The sequence below is a fragment of the Chanodichthys erythropterus genome, chromosome 13 (genome assembly GCF_024489055.1).
Source record: "Chanodichthys erythropterus isolate Z2021 chromosome 13, ASM2448905v1, whole genome shotgun sequence".
Lineage (NCBI taxonomy): Eukaryota > Metazoa > Chordata > Actinopteri > Cypriniformes > Xenocyprididae > Chanodichthys > Chanodichthys erythropterus.
The window spans coordinates 47036679-47050028 of record NC_090233.1 but is presented as its reverse complement, the minus strand read 5'-3'; the positions used below and the strand labels follow the sequence as shown (position 1 = coordinate 47050028).

Here is a 13350-nt window from a genome sequence, read left to right as displayed (position 1 = left end):
CAGATTTGTATTCCCCTGAAAACTGTAACACTGTGGCTTTTTAGGTTTTTCAAAACATTGCTCTGTGTATTTGTGTATGTAAGGGCTTTTTGCTGTTCTTTTGCTTTTGTTGATCTTCTTTCAACTTGGGCGCCGCATATTTAGAATACTGTTTCATGTGACAGACACTGCGAAAGACACAAGACGGTTAAAGACGTCTCTAACTCCAACCAATGGTATAGATGGGAAAAAGTTAAAAAGAAATCAATATTCTTTCAAATACGTTTATTTGGATGCTACTGGCACAGAAATTGCAAACTTCGCCTTTAATAGCTTCTCTTTGAAGAAATGCATTTTGATCCAGTAGTTGCTGTGTTAATTAAGGTTTGGTACTGTTTATGTAAGGTAATTGGTTTCCCTTGTGAAAATAACATGGAAATTGTGAAGAGGTGTTACGCTTCCTCTGCCCTGTAAAATATGAGGCCTGGGGGTAAGCATGTGTTCACAGCCAGAGCCTGGACTAAAATGTAAAAGTGCCTGTGATAAAATATCAAAAAGCAGGGAGGGAGAAGAAGTCACAGATTAGTGTGACACTACAGTTTTACGTACGTAATGACACACAATGTGTCTGTGAGGCGAATGAAACATACTGTAAGCTGATGCTGAAAGACAGACCTGTGAGTGTTTGGAGACCCAATGGCGCAGGACATTCAGAACTCTGTTGGTAGCTGCCCGACGTATAATGAACTCCTTGTCACAAGTCCGCTCAGAATTATTAAAAACTGCAAAGGAATATACACATTGTGAGGCTAATACAGACCTGTCATATCCAGGCTCTCATTTCAGATTGTAGAAGAAATGCATGTATAGATTATACATCATCAAAAGCTTATTTGGTGTTTTAATACATATATACAGACATACCTGTCATTTGCCTCACTATCAAATTTATTGCCACTACAATACACAATGGATAGTACAATTGCAAACACAGCACCACTATACCTGTAGTTGCAATGCTGGAATGGCATATACTCTAAAAAATGCTGGGTTAAAACAACCCAAGTTGGGTTAAAAATGGACAAACCCAGCGATTGGGTTGTTTTGACCCAGCTGCTGGGTTGAATCTTTAACCCAACCTGCTGGGTAGTTTTATTTAACTCAACTGATGTTTAAAAAATTACTTTATTGATCACTTAAAATGAAACCAAAATAGGTTGGAAATTAACATTTATTAATATGTTTAATTAATAATAATTAAATAATAAACATAAACATGCTTATTAATAAATGTTCATCTTTTGATTATTATTGTTGCCTCTAGTAATTCTGTGTCTGATTTTTAATTTCCAACCTATTTTGGGCTCATTTTAAGCCAGACATATAATCACTTTAAAACAATAGTTGAATTAAATAAAACTACCCAGCATGTTGGGCAGACATTTAACCCAACCGCTGGGCCAAAACAACCAAATCACTGGGTTTGTCCATATTTAACCTAACTTGGGTTGTTTTTACCCCAGCATTTTTTAGAGTGTAAGTTGAAACCACAAAGTGGCATAAAAGAACTAGGCCTATTAAAGGGTTAGTTCACCCAAAAATGAAAATTCTGTCATTAAAGACCCCCTGTGGTTAAAGTTTTAAATGTTGTTTATATATCTATGTGGTGTTTTTAATATGCTTTAAGGCAAACCATGTGCAAATTCATATGTTAACACCATTGCTGAGTTTTTTTCTCCTTAAAACCGCAGTGAAAAAAGACCTGCGGTTTGAAATCGCTGGTGTCTTTGACGTCACAAACTACCTTGTAACCAATCACATCAATGTTCCGGTGGGCTTCAGCATATCATTATTAGTGAACTAGCAGGGGAGTCTCAAGAGAAGACAAGTTATCACTGTAAATTTTTCTGTTTCTATGAAAAATTGGGTAGATTTAGCAATATAGTGGGTGTATGATATATATTACCATGTTATGATGAAATATGTGACTTTCTCCGCTGACGTTCTGAGTTGTTCAAAGCTTTCGTAAGAATACTGATTGTTAGAAGGCAGCTCGTGAATGTGAACATGATTTGTGTAACATTAGCAACACATTATTAGCTGTTTGATAACATAGTCAAGCAAAAGGCTAATCATATTAATTACTGCAATGTGTCTGACATTGTAAAAAGCAATACCACTGTGCAGCGTTTCCAAGTAAGTTGACCGAGTGGATCTCTGAGCTTGTGCGAGTGAGTGGAGGCGGGGCCAATTTGCATATTTATTGATCCACGTGTATTAAATGAGGCAAGGGTGTAGAGTTATATCCAAGCTATTTTAAGGCACAAAGGAAAAAAACTTTAAATATGTAATGTTGTTGATCAAAGATGAGTTTTAACGGATACAATTATTGACTACAGGGGAACTGACCCTCATGTCGTTCCACACCCGTAAGACCTACGTTCATCTTCAGAACACAAATTAAGATATTTTTGATGAAATCCGAGAGGTATCAGACAGCAATTTAACCACCACTTTCAAGCTCCAGAAAGGTGCTAAAGACATTGTTATAATAGTCTATGTGACTGCTGTGGTTCAACCTTAATTAAGCGACAAGAATACTTTTTGTGTGCAAAAACAAAACAAAAAAAATAACAACTGTATTCAACAATACCTTCTCTTCGATGTCATTCTCATATGGTGTTTTTACATCCAGCACTTCCAGGTTCTATGTCAGAGCACTGGCTCATTATTGGCCGGCTTCTGCGTCAGCATCAAAAGCATGCGTCATGCTGCTCACGTGAAGGTCTTACGGGTTTGGAACGACATGAAGGTGAGTAATTAATGAAAGAATTTTCATTTTTGGGTGAACTAACCCTTTAATACAATTCTTTCTGTTTGTATTTAGTAGGATGAGAGAATGTTAGTTTATGCAAGTAAAATGAGGGCTTTTTAAAGTTTATTCTAAGTACATTTTCCTTAAATCAACATGTAGCTCTTGAGGCTGCTATTCCTGTTATGATTTTGAACACTGTTCTGTCATTGAGGGATGAAAATAGAGAAGCTATTAGACCTGCAGAAACTGCAACAGCTGTGTAAAGTGAATTTCAATAGCATATGAAGCTTTGCACATCTCTTGGGTTCTTTGAGTGGTGCAGTGTACCTGGAGGGCTGCTGTGTCCAGCTGCTGCTGTGGCAATAGCAAATGCAGAGGCTGGAGAAACAGAGCAGCGTGAGTTCTCAGCTGACTGGACTAGAAAAAAATATTGAGAGATTTAGATTTAATGACTGATGACCATTTTTAGAGAAAAATATTTAATCACCCCAAAAGGGTGATGGCACCTTTAAAGTCACTCAAAAAAAAAACTCATACTAAACCAATGCATGCAAAGAATCCATACAAAGGTTTTGTGTGATTAATAGACCAATAGGTTGGACCTCAATAACTTCAAACATCATTAGTTCTCCAGTGTCTCATAACTGAACACCATGATGTCAAACCTGCATGTATCAGTTATATCTAGTGGGGCATTTCAGTACATTAATTACACAAAGCTATAGGTTGGCTTGAGGAAACTTGGAATATAGCAGACACATTGTATCGATTTCTCTTAAAATTATTTTGTGTCATTTGGAGCTAAACAGCCCCTGGTCACTACGCACTTCTTGTCTGGAAAAGACTGAATATTATCTTTAAAAAAAATAATAATAATGTGTGCGCGCTCCACAAAAAAAAAAAAAAAAAAGAATACTGGTTTGGAATGATATTATGATGAGCAGATAATGACAGAATTTTTATTTTTGTGTGAACTGACCCTTGAATTTTTCAGGGAACGTGTAGTACAGTTCATACATAAAGCCATAATTATCACATATCCAGTTTTTCTGCTAATCCAGTGGTGACACTTCAAAATGAAAGAGGTTTTTGCCCTTTAGTAACCATATTGAGTCAGCAACTAAGTGAACATATGGAAACAGCTTTTAATGGAAACTGAGAGAGCAGACATAATTATAAACCATATACCGTATGACAGAATCAGATATGAATGCTTATGTTGAGCAAAATGAAGATGCAAAAGATACCCAATAAAAAGTCTGGATGGAAAAACAACTTTGCTAATCAGAACCAATTTAGAATGTGATATATATAACTTACTCCTGTCCCAACTCTCCCCAAATATGGCTTTATTTAATGTCATCCAAGCACAACATTTGACTGTTTCAGATCCAAGACTGTGACTGAGGTCATTTTGTAACTGAACTGCACTGAGAAAGTTTCGCTTAAGGAACCATTAGGAATGTTGGTTGCCCTCTCCTCTAAAATGCAAACTGAAAATATTATAAAAGAAATAAAAAGAGGAAAAAAGAAACATAAAAAGACCAGTATAATGCATGTACTCAATACATGCATTAGGACTTATGGCAAACGAGCTAGCAATATTGGAATGAAACCGTTACATTCGCAGACTTCTCTATATTACCTTTAGAAAGTCATAACTCACCACCGTGTTTGACTCTACAGTTGGTCACAAAAGAGGACTGCACTGCCAAGAGAGCCAAACACCAATAGATATGCGCACCCTTACCTCCTGGCTGCCTGTAGCGGAGGTGGCGTGGAGTGGAGGGTGAGCGGCAAGGAGAGATTTCTCCTGGTTCACTGCTCTGGGGCGACTCTGGAATAAATTTGTCCAAAGACACTGACTCCAGCACAGCTGAGGGGAAAGTCAGACTCTTTATTAAAATGAATGATACAACCCCTAATTCTTCAAAAATAAATGGTTTTAGAGCAACAGCTCCAGAAAAAAAGAGAGAGCAGGGGCAGGGAACAGCAAAAGAAAAAAAAAAAAAACGGGGCAAGAGTGTCGCAGTTGCTAGGGTGTTCTGGGAGGTTATTAGGTTGTTGATATGGTGATATGAGAGGTTGCAAGGTGGTTAAATAAAAAAAAAAAGAAGAAAAAAAAGCCCACCCATAAGCAGGGTTATTATAGTTAACTAAAACTAAAACCATAAAAAAAAAAAAAAAAAATTTCTGTTACTTTTCATTTAGTTTAACTTGATGTTCTAAAAGAACTAAAACTGAAATAAAAATGAATAAAAACTAGACATAAAAAACATAAAAATGACATTAATAATTAAAACTATTAATAAAAACTAATAGTATCACAGTGATACTAAAATAACAATATGATATTCTGGGCATTAGATACGACTGGGGACATATGCATACGAAAATTATTATTTTGCCTGGTTTATCGTTTGACAGACAAAAAAATACTTAAAGGGATAGTTCACCCAAAAATGAAAATTCTGTCATCATTTACTCACCCTCAAGTTGTTTCAAACCTGTATGAATGCTTAACACACTAAAAAATGATATTTTGAAGAATGTCAGAAACCCCATTGACTTCCATTGTATTTTTTTTTCTATACTACAGAATTCAAACATCAACTGTTTAGTTACCCATATTCTTCAAAATATATTTTTTTGTGTGTGTTAAGCAAAAGACAGAAATTCATACAGGTTTGAAACAACCTGAGGGTGAGTAAATGATGACAGAATTTTCATTTTTGGGTGAACTACACTCTAAAAAATGCTGGGTTGTTTCAACCCAAGTTTGGGTCAAAAATGGACAAACCCAACCATTGGGTTAAATTTTTAAATGCATTTTTTAACCCAACAGTTGGGTTTGTCCATATTTGACCCAAATTTGGGTTGAAACAACCCAGCATTTTTTAGAGTGTATAAGTCCGATCACAAAGTAACACGTGGCTTGTCTGATGCGGTGTTAAAGCTTAACATTAGTGCCAATAGTTCACAATAAGATTGACCTCAGAATAGGGTGGATTTTATAGCAGAAAGAGGGAAAAACAATTGGGCTGGGGCAATAAATCTATTCATCTCGATTCTGAGATTTTCTGAATGCATCACGCTTCTCTCTTGAATCGATATTGAGCTTAGTTTATAACCTTAGATGGCGCTCTAGGCTAGTTCTTAACCGCACACTCAAATGCACACGAAGAAGAGCGCATGTGCATTCAGCTAACTCAGAATGCTTTTATAACATGAAATTAATGTAAACAGCCCACTGCAAAAACCCTTGTAATTCGCTTCAACCTTTTCAAATTTTATGAATGATTATTTTATAGAAGGTTCAAGTGGTGTGTGCAAGGAATTGAAAGCAAGCAGAATACAGCTGATTCTAAAGCACACAGTGCCATATGCTGTTAAAAAATTAAGCTTAGAATCGTTTCAAGAGAGAATCGTGATGCATTCAGAAAATCTCAGAATCAGAGTCAACTAGCAAACACAAAAGGCAAACCATCAGTAGTTCGCACACCAGAAATCCTAACCAAAGTCACTCAAAGACGTCCATTTCCTCAACACATTTCAATCTTTTGAAAGTTTCTGAATACGGAAAATGATTTATTATTTGGTTGAGGTTTCAAACATTGCCTGCATCTCATTCCGAGCTGCCTGGATGCCAGTACAATAGAGGGCCATAACCACCAGCATTATTGGTGTTTTGTCAAAAAAACTTAAGTCCTCTGTTTTGCATTAAGGAGGGACACAATACAAGCATGTTTGCACTTTATTTGCGCGTGGATTTTATGTGGAGACAGGAGAATGCTGGTCAGACTAATAGCCTATAAAAGAAAATAACACATTAGTTTGGCTGTTTCAATGTAATTTGGAGCACCTACAGAAATTTTACTTAGAATATTCACTCTGCCAGCTACTTCTAGATGAAATTATGCTTTTAAAAAGGCAAAAGCCAGCTAATGAAGGTCGTGTTCATGAACATCTATGTTACTATCCAGCCAGTGTCTTGACCTACTTCCAACATCCCACCTCTGCTCTATTCCAAAACATAGTGAGCTGCCTACAGATGCACCGCATGTTCCCAAGGTGAAGGCTTGTAAAATTAAAAATCTTACTTATGTTGGCTAATAAGATACCTTTTTTTGGCCATATTATAAGGCAGCCAGCATCGTATGTATCCTTCTTGGAAAAAGCAAAACCAGAATATATTGTGATAAGCCCAGCAAAAAAAGTAAATCCATAAAAGTAAATAATGATAGATTATAAAGCTTACATTTCATTCAGTTCTTCAGTACCAGATATTTGTATGTACAACATATTTATGCTTATTAGAGTGTTAGACTGTTAGCTTAGCGACATGCTAACAGCAAATTCTATAGCACAACAGCCTACTTTTTCAGCAGCCTTGGTTCTGGAAGTATCTTTCCCATAGGGACTTTTAAAGAGTCTTTGTGAAAGACCAAACCAAAGACCATCAACAAGGTGAATCACAACATTACAAACTGAGTTGAAGCGAAAATTGAAAACAGGACAAAAAGACAAATGTACAAGACTGTGTACTTAACAGCATTAATGAGGGAAAAAACTACAATCCCATGAAGCATTGCAAATGAATGAATCAAATTTAAAACAATGGATAAATATAAAACGATTGATTTAAAGATGTTAATTATATTGTTACGTTCCACGTATGTTTTTGCATTTTGTTTTTGTTTTTTCCATAGACTGTAAAAAAAGATGGACGTAGCGTCCGTGACGTCACCCATAGAGTTCTGAACAGCAGTTTTGACGCGTAAATGAGGCCGCGGCCATCTTAGCTGCGTGTTTACCGCACGTCACTTCTGGATAACTGAAAATGGGCAAAGAGGCGGGGAGGTGGTTTGAGCTGATGTGACTGGTTGCTGAAACCACGCCCGCCTAGCTCGACGTGACCATGTTAGCAAGCAAAGGAGCTATCTATCAAGATACTATCTAAATTATTAATGAAGATAAGTTTTATCATCAGAAAGTTCTAGGTTTACTGTCAATCTACGGTGTTTCTATAAGATATAGATGCTCAAACACCAGTAGTGTTGGGTGTGCAAATAACAACATGGAAAATCAAATGGGACTTCATACCTTTATGATAGAGATCGCGAGATGAATCCAATCTGTGGCACTTGGGTAAAATATAAATGTCCATTGCAAAACAAAAAAAAACATTTCACATTTCTTCTGAATGATCTGCTCTCTGTCATCGTTCTTCAAGAAAGGATGCAATCTGAGCAGCGATCGTATCTAACAAACAAATGAGCCTGTGTCCAAAGTATATTTTTTTCAAAATAGTGCACCAGTTTTAGTTATAATATCCAAGCAGTGCTGTCAGAGTTGTATATCCTCCTGGTATTGTCATTGTAGTAAATCTCGCAATCAAAACTTTCAGCCAATGCCACGATCCAACAACGTGTGTTCTGTGTCTCTTCCCCATGCATGCACACAGACACACATCAGTCTCGAATATTATGCAGCAAGCCATATTTTATAATTATATAAAATAATCGAGAAAAAAAAGCACAAAAACGGCTGAGATGCCAAATTCAGCGGCAGCTGAGGTAACATGACGGCTCACAGACAGCAGCGCACTCTACCTGTCACTCAAGCGACCACGCCCTTAATTATGCAGAACTTTAAGGCTTAATATAATTTAAACGGATAAGTTAAAAAAAAATTCACCCCCCTCACAGTTGTCATGAAGGGCAAAAATAGCAGTATAGACCAAAACCACAATTTGAACCAACTTGTAAACATGTTTTTTTCTGCTATAAACTTGGCCAATTTAACATGGGACTCTATGAGATTCTGCTCTCTTTTGGAGCCTGTCCCTAGCGGCCAGTCGATGAATCGCAGTTTAAGTTACTTCCGTATAGGCTTCACGAGAGAAAGGGGGAGGTTCCCGCTTGGTTTTTTTACAGTCTATGTTTTTTTCCCATCCTCTTCTGTTACCTATCTGTCGAGTTGGTTCTAGGTTGATCCTATTGGACAGTAAAGCAGTGATCATCCTGGTGAAGTCATGACGCATTTTCTTACTTTTACTGAGTTCATGTTTTTCTTGTATTGTCTACATTCTCAAAGTGTTAATAAACATCGGGTTATTATTGCATCCTTTGTTGTTTGGTTTGTTCTTCTCCACACTGCAACAGCTGCATCCAGTTAACAACTTTAAGCACGTAACAATATACATATAGAAACAATATATTTTAGGTTTACTGAAAAATATGCATATGCTGTATATGCAAATATTTTAGAAAGTTTGAGAGTGTAGGGACGTTGATTCATTCGCTGTACTTCATGGGAGTGGGCAGGCACTAAAGAGATCTCTTGGTGCGATGTTTAGGCCCTGTCCCAAATGGCACACTTCAAATGCACTTACAGTGTTGTGGACTGTAAGTCCACAAGACTACAGGGTGTCCCATTTGTCATTTTAGGTTTCAGAAGGGTGCTCGCGAGCCTTTGAGTCTAATTTCAATTCTCTTTGCAGAATCATGGGTAATGTAGTCTTCACCAGGAATTTCACAGTTAAATAAAATTAGTTGAAGAAATGTGGTCTGATGTCTTCAACAAACGCTTATGTCATTGATTAACAACCACATAGCCTCATAGGTCTGTCTGTAAAGGGGTGTGTGAGTTATTGTTAAAAGTCAATTCCCCTATGTAGAAAATGAATGGTATTTTTACTTCCAGAACCCGTTTGTTGCACTCTCCATGTGAATCTCCATGTGCTTCCAAATTATCAGGCTCTATTTCAGTAGATGCCCAGAAGGCAGTAGACAGTGGGGCCACTCACTAGGTTTTAAAACAGCTAATATGTTTCTCTCACTACTCCTAGAAAGAAAAAAATCTTTTTCTGCTCACCTCTCCTGATGCTGCGGCGCAGTTTACCACAGAGGGCGTCGATTCGCGGCACCTCGGCATTCTCATCCAGAGCTCCAGGGCTCTGCTCAGGGGAGGATGGACTTTGTCCATGGCTAAGGTCCAAAGGGGGCTTGTTGTTGTTGTTGGATGGTGGGGGTGAAATGGTGGGGTTGGCTGAGGTTGGACTGCTGGCTGCAGACGATGAAGTCGTGGACAGATCCAGGATGCCTACTTTTGAGCTGATAGGGGAATTAAGAGAGAGTTTCCTAGTGCGAACTGGAGAGGAAGTACGGGAGGGGATGGAGAGAGGTGGAGGAGATGAGAACTTGCGACACAGTCTGGGGGATTTGTCATTTACGTGGTCCCCGCTGCGGTTGTTCTGGTTGGTGGCGAAGAAAAGCTCCAGGGATCTGAGTTGTGGAAACAAAATTGAAAGATGGGGCATAAATGGCAGAGCAATACTGGCACATTCTCCATACTTGCATGCTCCAAGTACACTTAACACTCTTGTGTGTTGGATGCATTCAACATGTGGAAACACATAAGGAGTATCAGTTGTTGAGGCATGCCTCCTCTGCAGCTTTCAGAGTTTGAGAACAACAGGTAAACATTGCAAGATGTGAAATCTGCAATGGATGATAGCAATTGTGCAAGGGCAGAATCCGGTATTTATCGAAATCACATAATAGTAACTTTCAAAAAAAGAAAAGGAGGATAAAGACAAACACTCCCAAAAATACAGTCAAACAGAGAGGAAATGTGAAGAGATAGACCAGAAAAATGGACAGGGATGAAAGTGAATTGGTAATCGGTAGAGAGATGGGTTTGTTACTTTGACTGATCCAGTGCTATCTTCCTGATCTTCAGGCTGTAGTCTGGGCAGATGGATGTAATGGACAAGCGGTCAAATGAGTGATACTGGACCCTGTGTGACAGCAAAGTGAGTGGGGGGATGAGGAGCATCGGAGACAACACATTAAACGTCACATCACTCACAATGACACCCTCTGACCACGAACACCTTCACGAGGTACACATGCTGTGTTTGCCTTCTGCACAAGAATATTGAACATTCAACGGCAATTGAGGAGGAATTGCTGAGTACTTTCTGGGCTGCTTTTTAAGTACAGGTCACTAAAAGTGCACTAATTTAACTTGGCAGAACACATGCTTTTGGAATAGAAAACATTTTTCCATTTGAAAAGACATTCAATCTGAACATAAATGTTTGCAGAGATAAATGCACTCACAGCAGTGTTTTAGACGCATACACCTTGTGCTCTCTTTCATATATTTCAATCACACAAAACACTTGAGCGTTAATATATGGTATTATTTTAAATGGATTAGAAAGGTGGCCCATGCAAGTTTCCAACGACAAGCAAAATCCCTGTCCACACTTAATACAAAACTGCTGTGTGACGCAATATAATTACAGCCAGTTAGAAGACATTTCATAGCTATGTGGAGCAGGACCTATGAGATGTCTTTGTGGGCTGGGCTACCCAGCGTGATGCAGCTCAATTAGAAATCAAGTAACTGACAAAATGTTCTGTTAATTGTTGTGGTTAGGACAAAAATGTAGATTTACATTGAAGGACACAGGTTTTGTATAGATTGTGAAATATATTATAATATGCAGCACCCTGATGTAGATAAATTTTTTTAAAGCACATATAAAAGTAAGAGGCATTGCGACTATTTTGAAGATTTGAATGCTTGTTTTAGACTAATTTCATCATGCTGCTGATGTAAGACAGATACGAGTGTCTCTGATTTAAACTTCTGTAATAAAAACGGTAACAGGGTATGTAGGGTCAGTATGAACTTTTCATTTCAATGAATCAATTCAAAATTCAACTGATTCAACAATTTGTTTTCTTCACTCAAAAACTTTGCAATATTTTTCATGAATTACATATATTTTTCAGTAAAAATGTATGTAGGTTAAAACAGCTGTAAAAGCTTTTTATAACTATTATTTTACAATATTTAAAAAAAAAAATGTTTTGATAGTTAGTAGATTATTACTACATATTACTTCTTGCATTAAACTTTTGAAATCTACTTGACAACAATGGCTGTTGGTTGAAATGAGGGGTTGAAAAAAACAACAACTTAAGATATTTTAGACTAAAGAGATAAAAACTGAGATATATATTGGACATTGAAACAAAAGGCTGTAAAATATAGACATCATTTTTGACTTTTAACCCCTTTGAGAGCTCCATTACCTGACTGGTATGGATGTAAAAGGCTTCTTGTAGATGTCAGCCAGTTTCTCCATGACCACGGTGGCAGTGGTGAAGATCCGGTAGGTGTGCAGGAACGTGTTGAGGAAGTCTATGGAGAGGAAGCGCAGGTCGGTCAGCCTCTCGAGCAGCCTCTCCACGCTGGCGTAGCGGATCTGAGGAACCTTGCAGGAGTTGAGCGTCTTACTGAAGCAAATGTCAACATCATCTTTATGGAGACGTGCATCGGATCTAATGAAGAGCACAACCAAAGCATCTTTACGGTCTGTATGCTGTACGTTTATGTTGATGGTGACTGGAGACATGAAAAACTAGTGGAGATCAATGATTTTGTTTGCATCTAAATATGTTAGCTAACTAGTCCAAATGTAACCTAGATTTGTAGACTAATAATAAAAATAATAATGATATACATTATTTGTTTTCTACTTTTTAATGGACAATTTTTTAGAAGCTTTACGCTAATCCACAAATAGAATATTAAAATGTTAATGTTTTTTGTTTGTTTTTTGCTTAAGGCCCTTTTTGCTTATTGGACAGTTGCACTGAAATGCTGCATCCTTCCTGGACTGGTAGTGCCAACATATTTTCCAGCACGGAGGGAAATTAGTCCCGGTTGCTTGCTTTCTCTGTCACTCCAATGTTTAGCTTGGACAGATGTGTTTGTACAAATGTAGAGTCCCGGTGCAGGGCTTCAGTGCATGTTCACCGTGCCTCCAAAACAAGCTGTTAGCAAGATGCTGTTCTCAGCTAACTGATTTGCTAAGTTTGAAGGGCTAATCATTTGGTAAACTGAAATGTTATTTTTAGTCATTTGGTCTCTTACTAGATGAAATCAAAATCATTTGTATGTGTACATGCAGTATTACTGGCCCAAAAATTATGAACATAGTAGAAGTGCTTCTATACAATACACTGACCCATGCCAATTAAAACACATATTGTTTCTTTATAAACACAAATCTGACTTACTTAATCATGTGCGGCACTGTGACTTTTGAGTTCTCCTCAAACACGCTGGTCATCAGGCCGTTACAGCGGATGTTATCGATGCACTACATCCCAAAGAGCAGAAATTTAAATGAAGAGAGGGATCAAAACAAGGAACAGTACAGGGAACAACACAATTAAGTCATTAAAGTTCTAGTCATTAAACATGTGGACATAATGTAAATTTCTTTGTGTATATAAGAGACTGGGGGTTTCAAGGACAGAGAGACATCTCTTGTGGGTTCATCAGTAAGCCATGTTCTGACAACAAGTACAAAGTGTTCCCCTCTAGGAACAAGTCTTAACCTCATGGCTCTTGAATATGGTGTGAGCTTTCAGTGAGATGGTGGTTAGTTATTATCCACTGCTTCTGCATAGCCATTATCACTTTTTGTTTTTAAAGGCTACAGGGGATTGGTATGGTTCAGAGCAATTGCA

At 37.7% G+C, this 13350-nt stretch overlaps 1 protein-coding gene across 2 annotated transcripts in view; it reads right to left on the bottom strand.

The window, feature by feature from the left end:
• The window catches only part of rasgrf2b (Ras protein-specific guanine nucleotide-releasing factor 2b), a 71752-nt gene that overhangs the window by 11539 nt on the left and 46863 nt on the right, over positions 1 to 13350 (bottom strand). The window contains exons 13-19 of one of the 2 annotated variants that reach the window (XM_067407244.1): positions 12895 to 12977; positions 11905 to 12153; positions 10503 to 10595; positions 9671 to 10080; positions 4545 to 4670; positions 3122 to 3211; positions 655 to 761 (exon numbers count right to left, since the gene is read on the bottom strand). In XM_067407244.1, coding sequence (XP_067263345.1) covers positions 655 to 761; positions 3122 to 3211; positions 4545 to 4670; positions 9671 to 10080; positions 10503 to 10595; positions 11905 to 12153; positions 12895 to 12977 — 1158 coding nt within the window. The remainder of the gene's footprint in view (positions 1 to 654; positions 762 to 3121; positions 3212 to 4544; positions 4671 to 9670; positions 10081 to 10502; positions 10596 to 11904; positions 12154 to 12894; positions 12978 to 13350) is intronic. The other variant, XM_067407245.1, reaches the window with a different exon arrangement.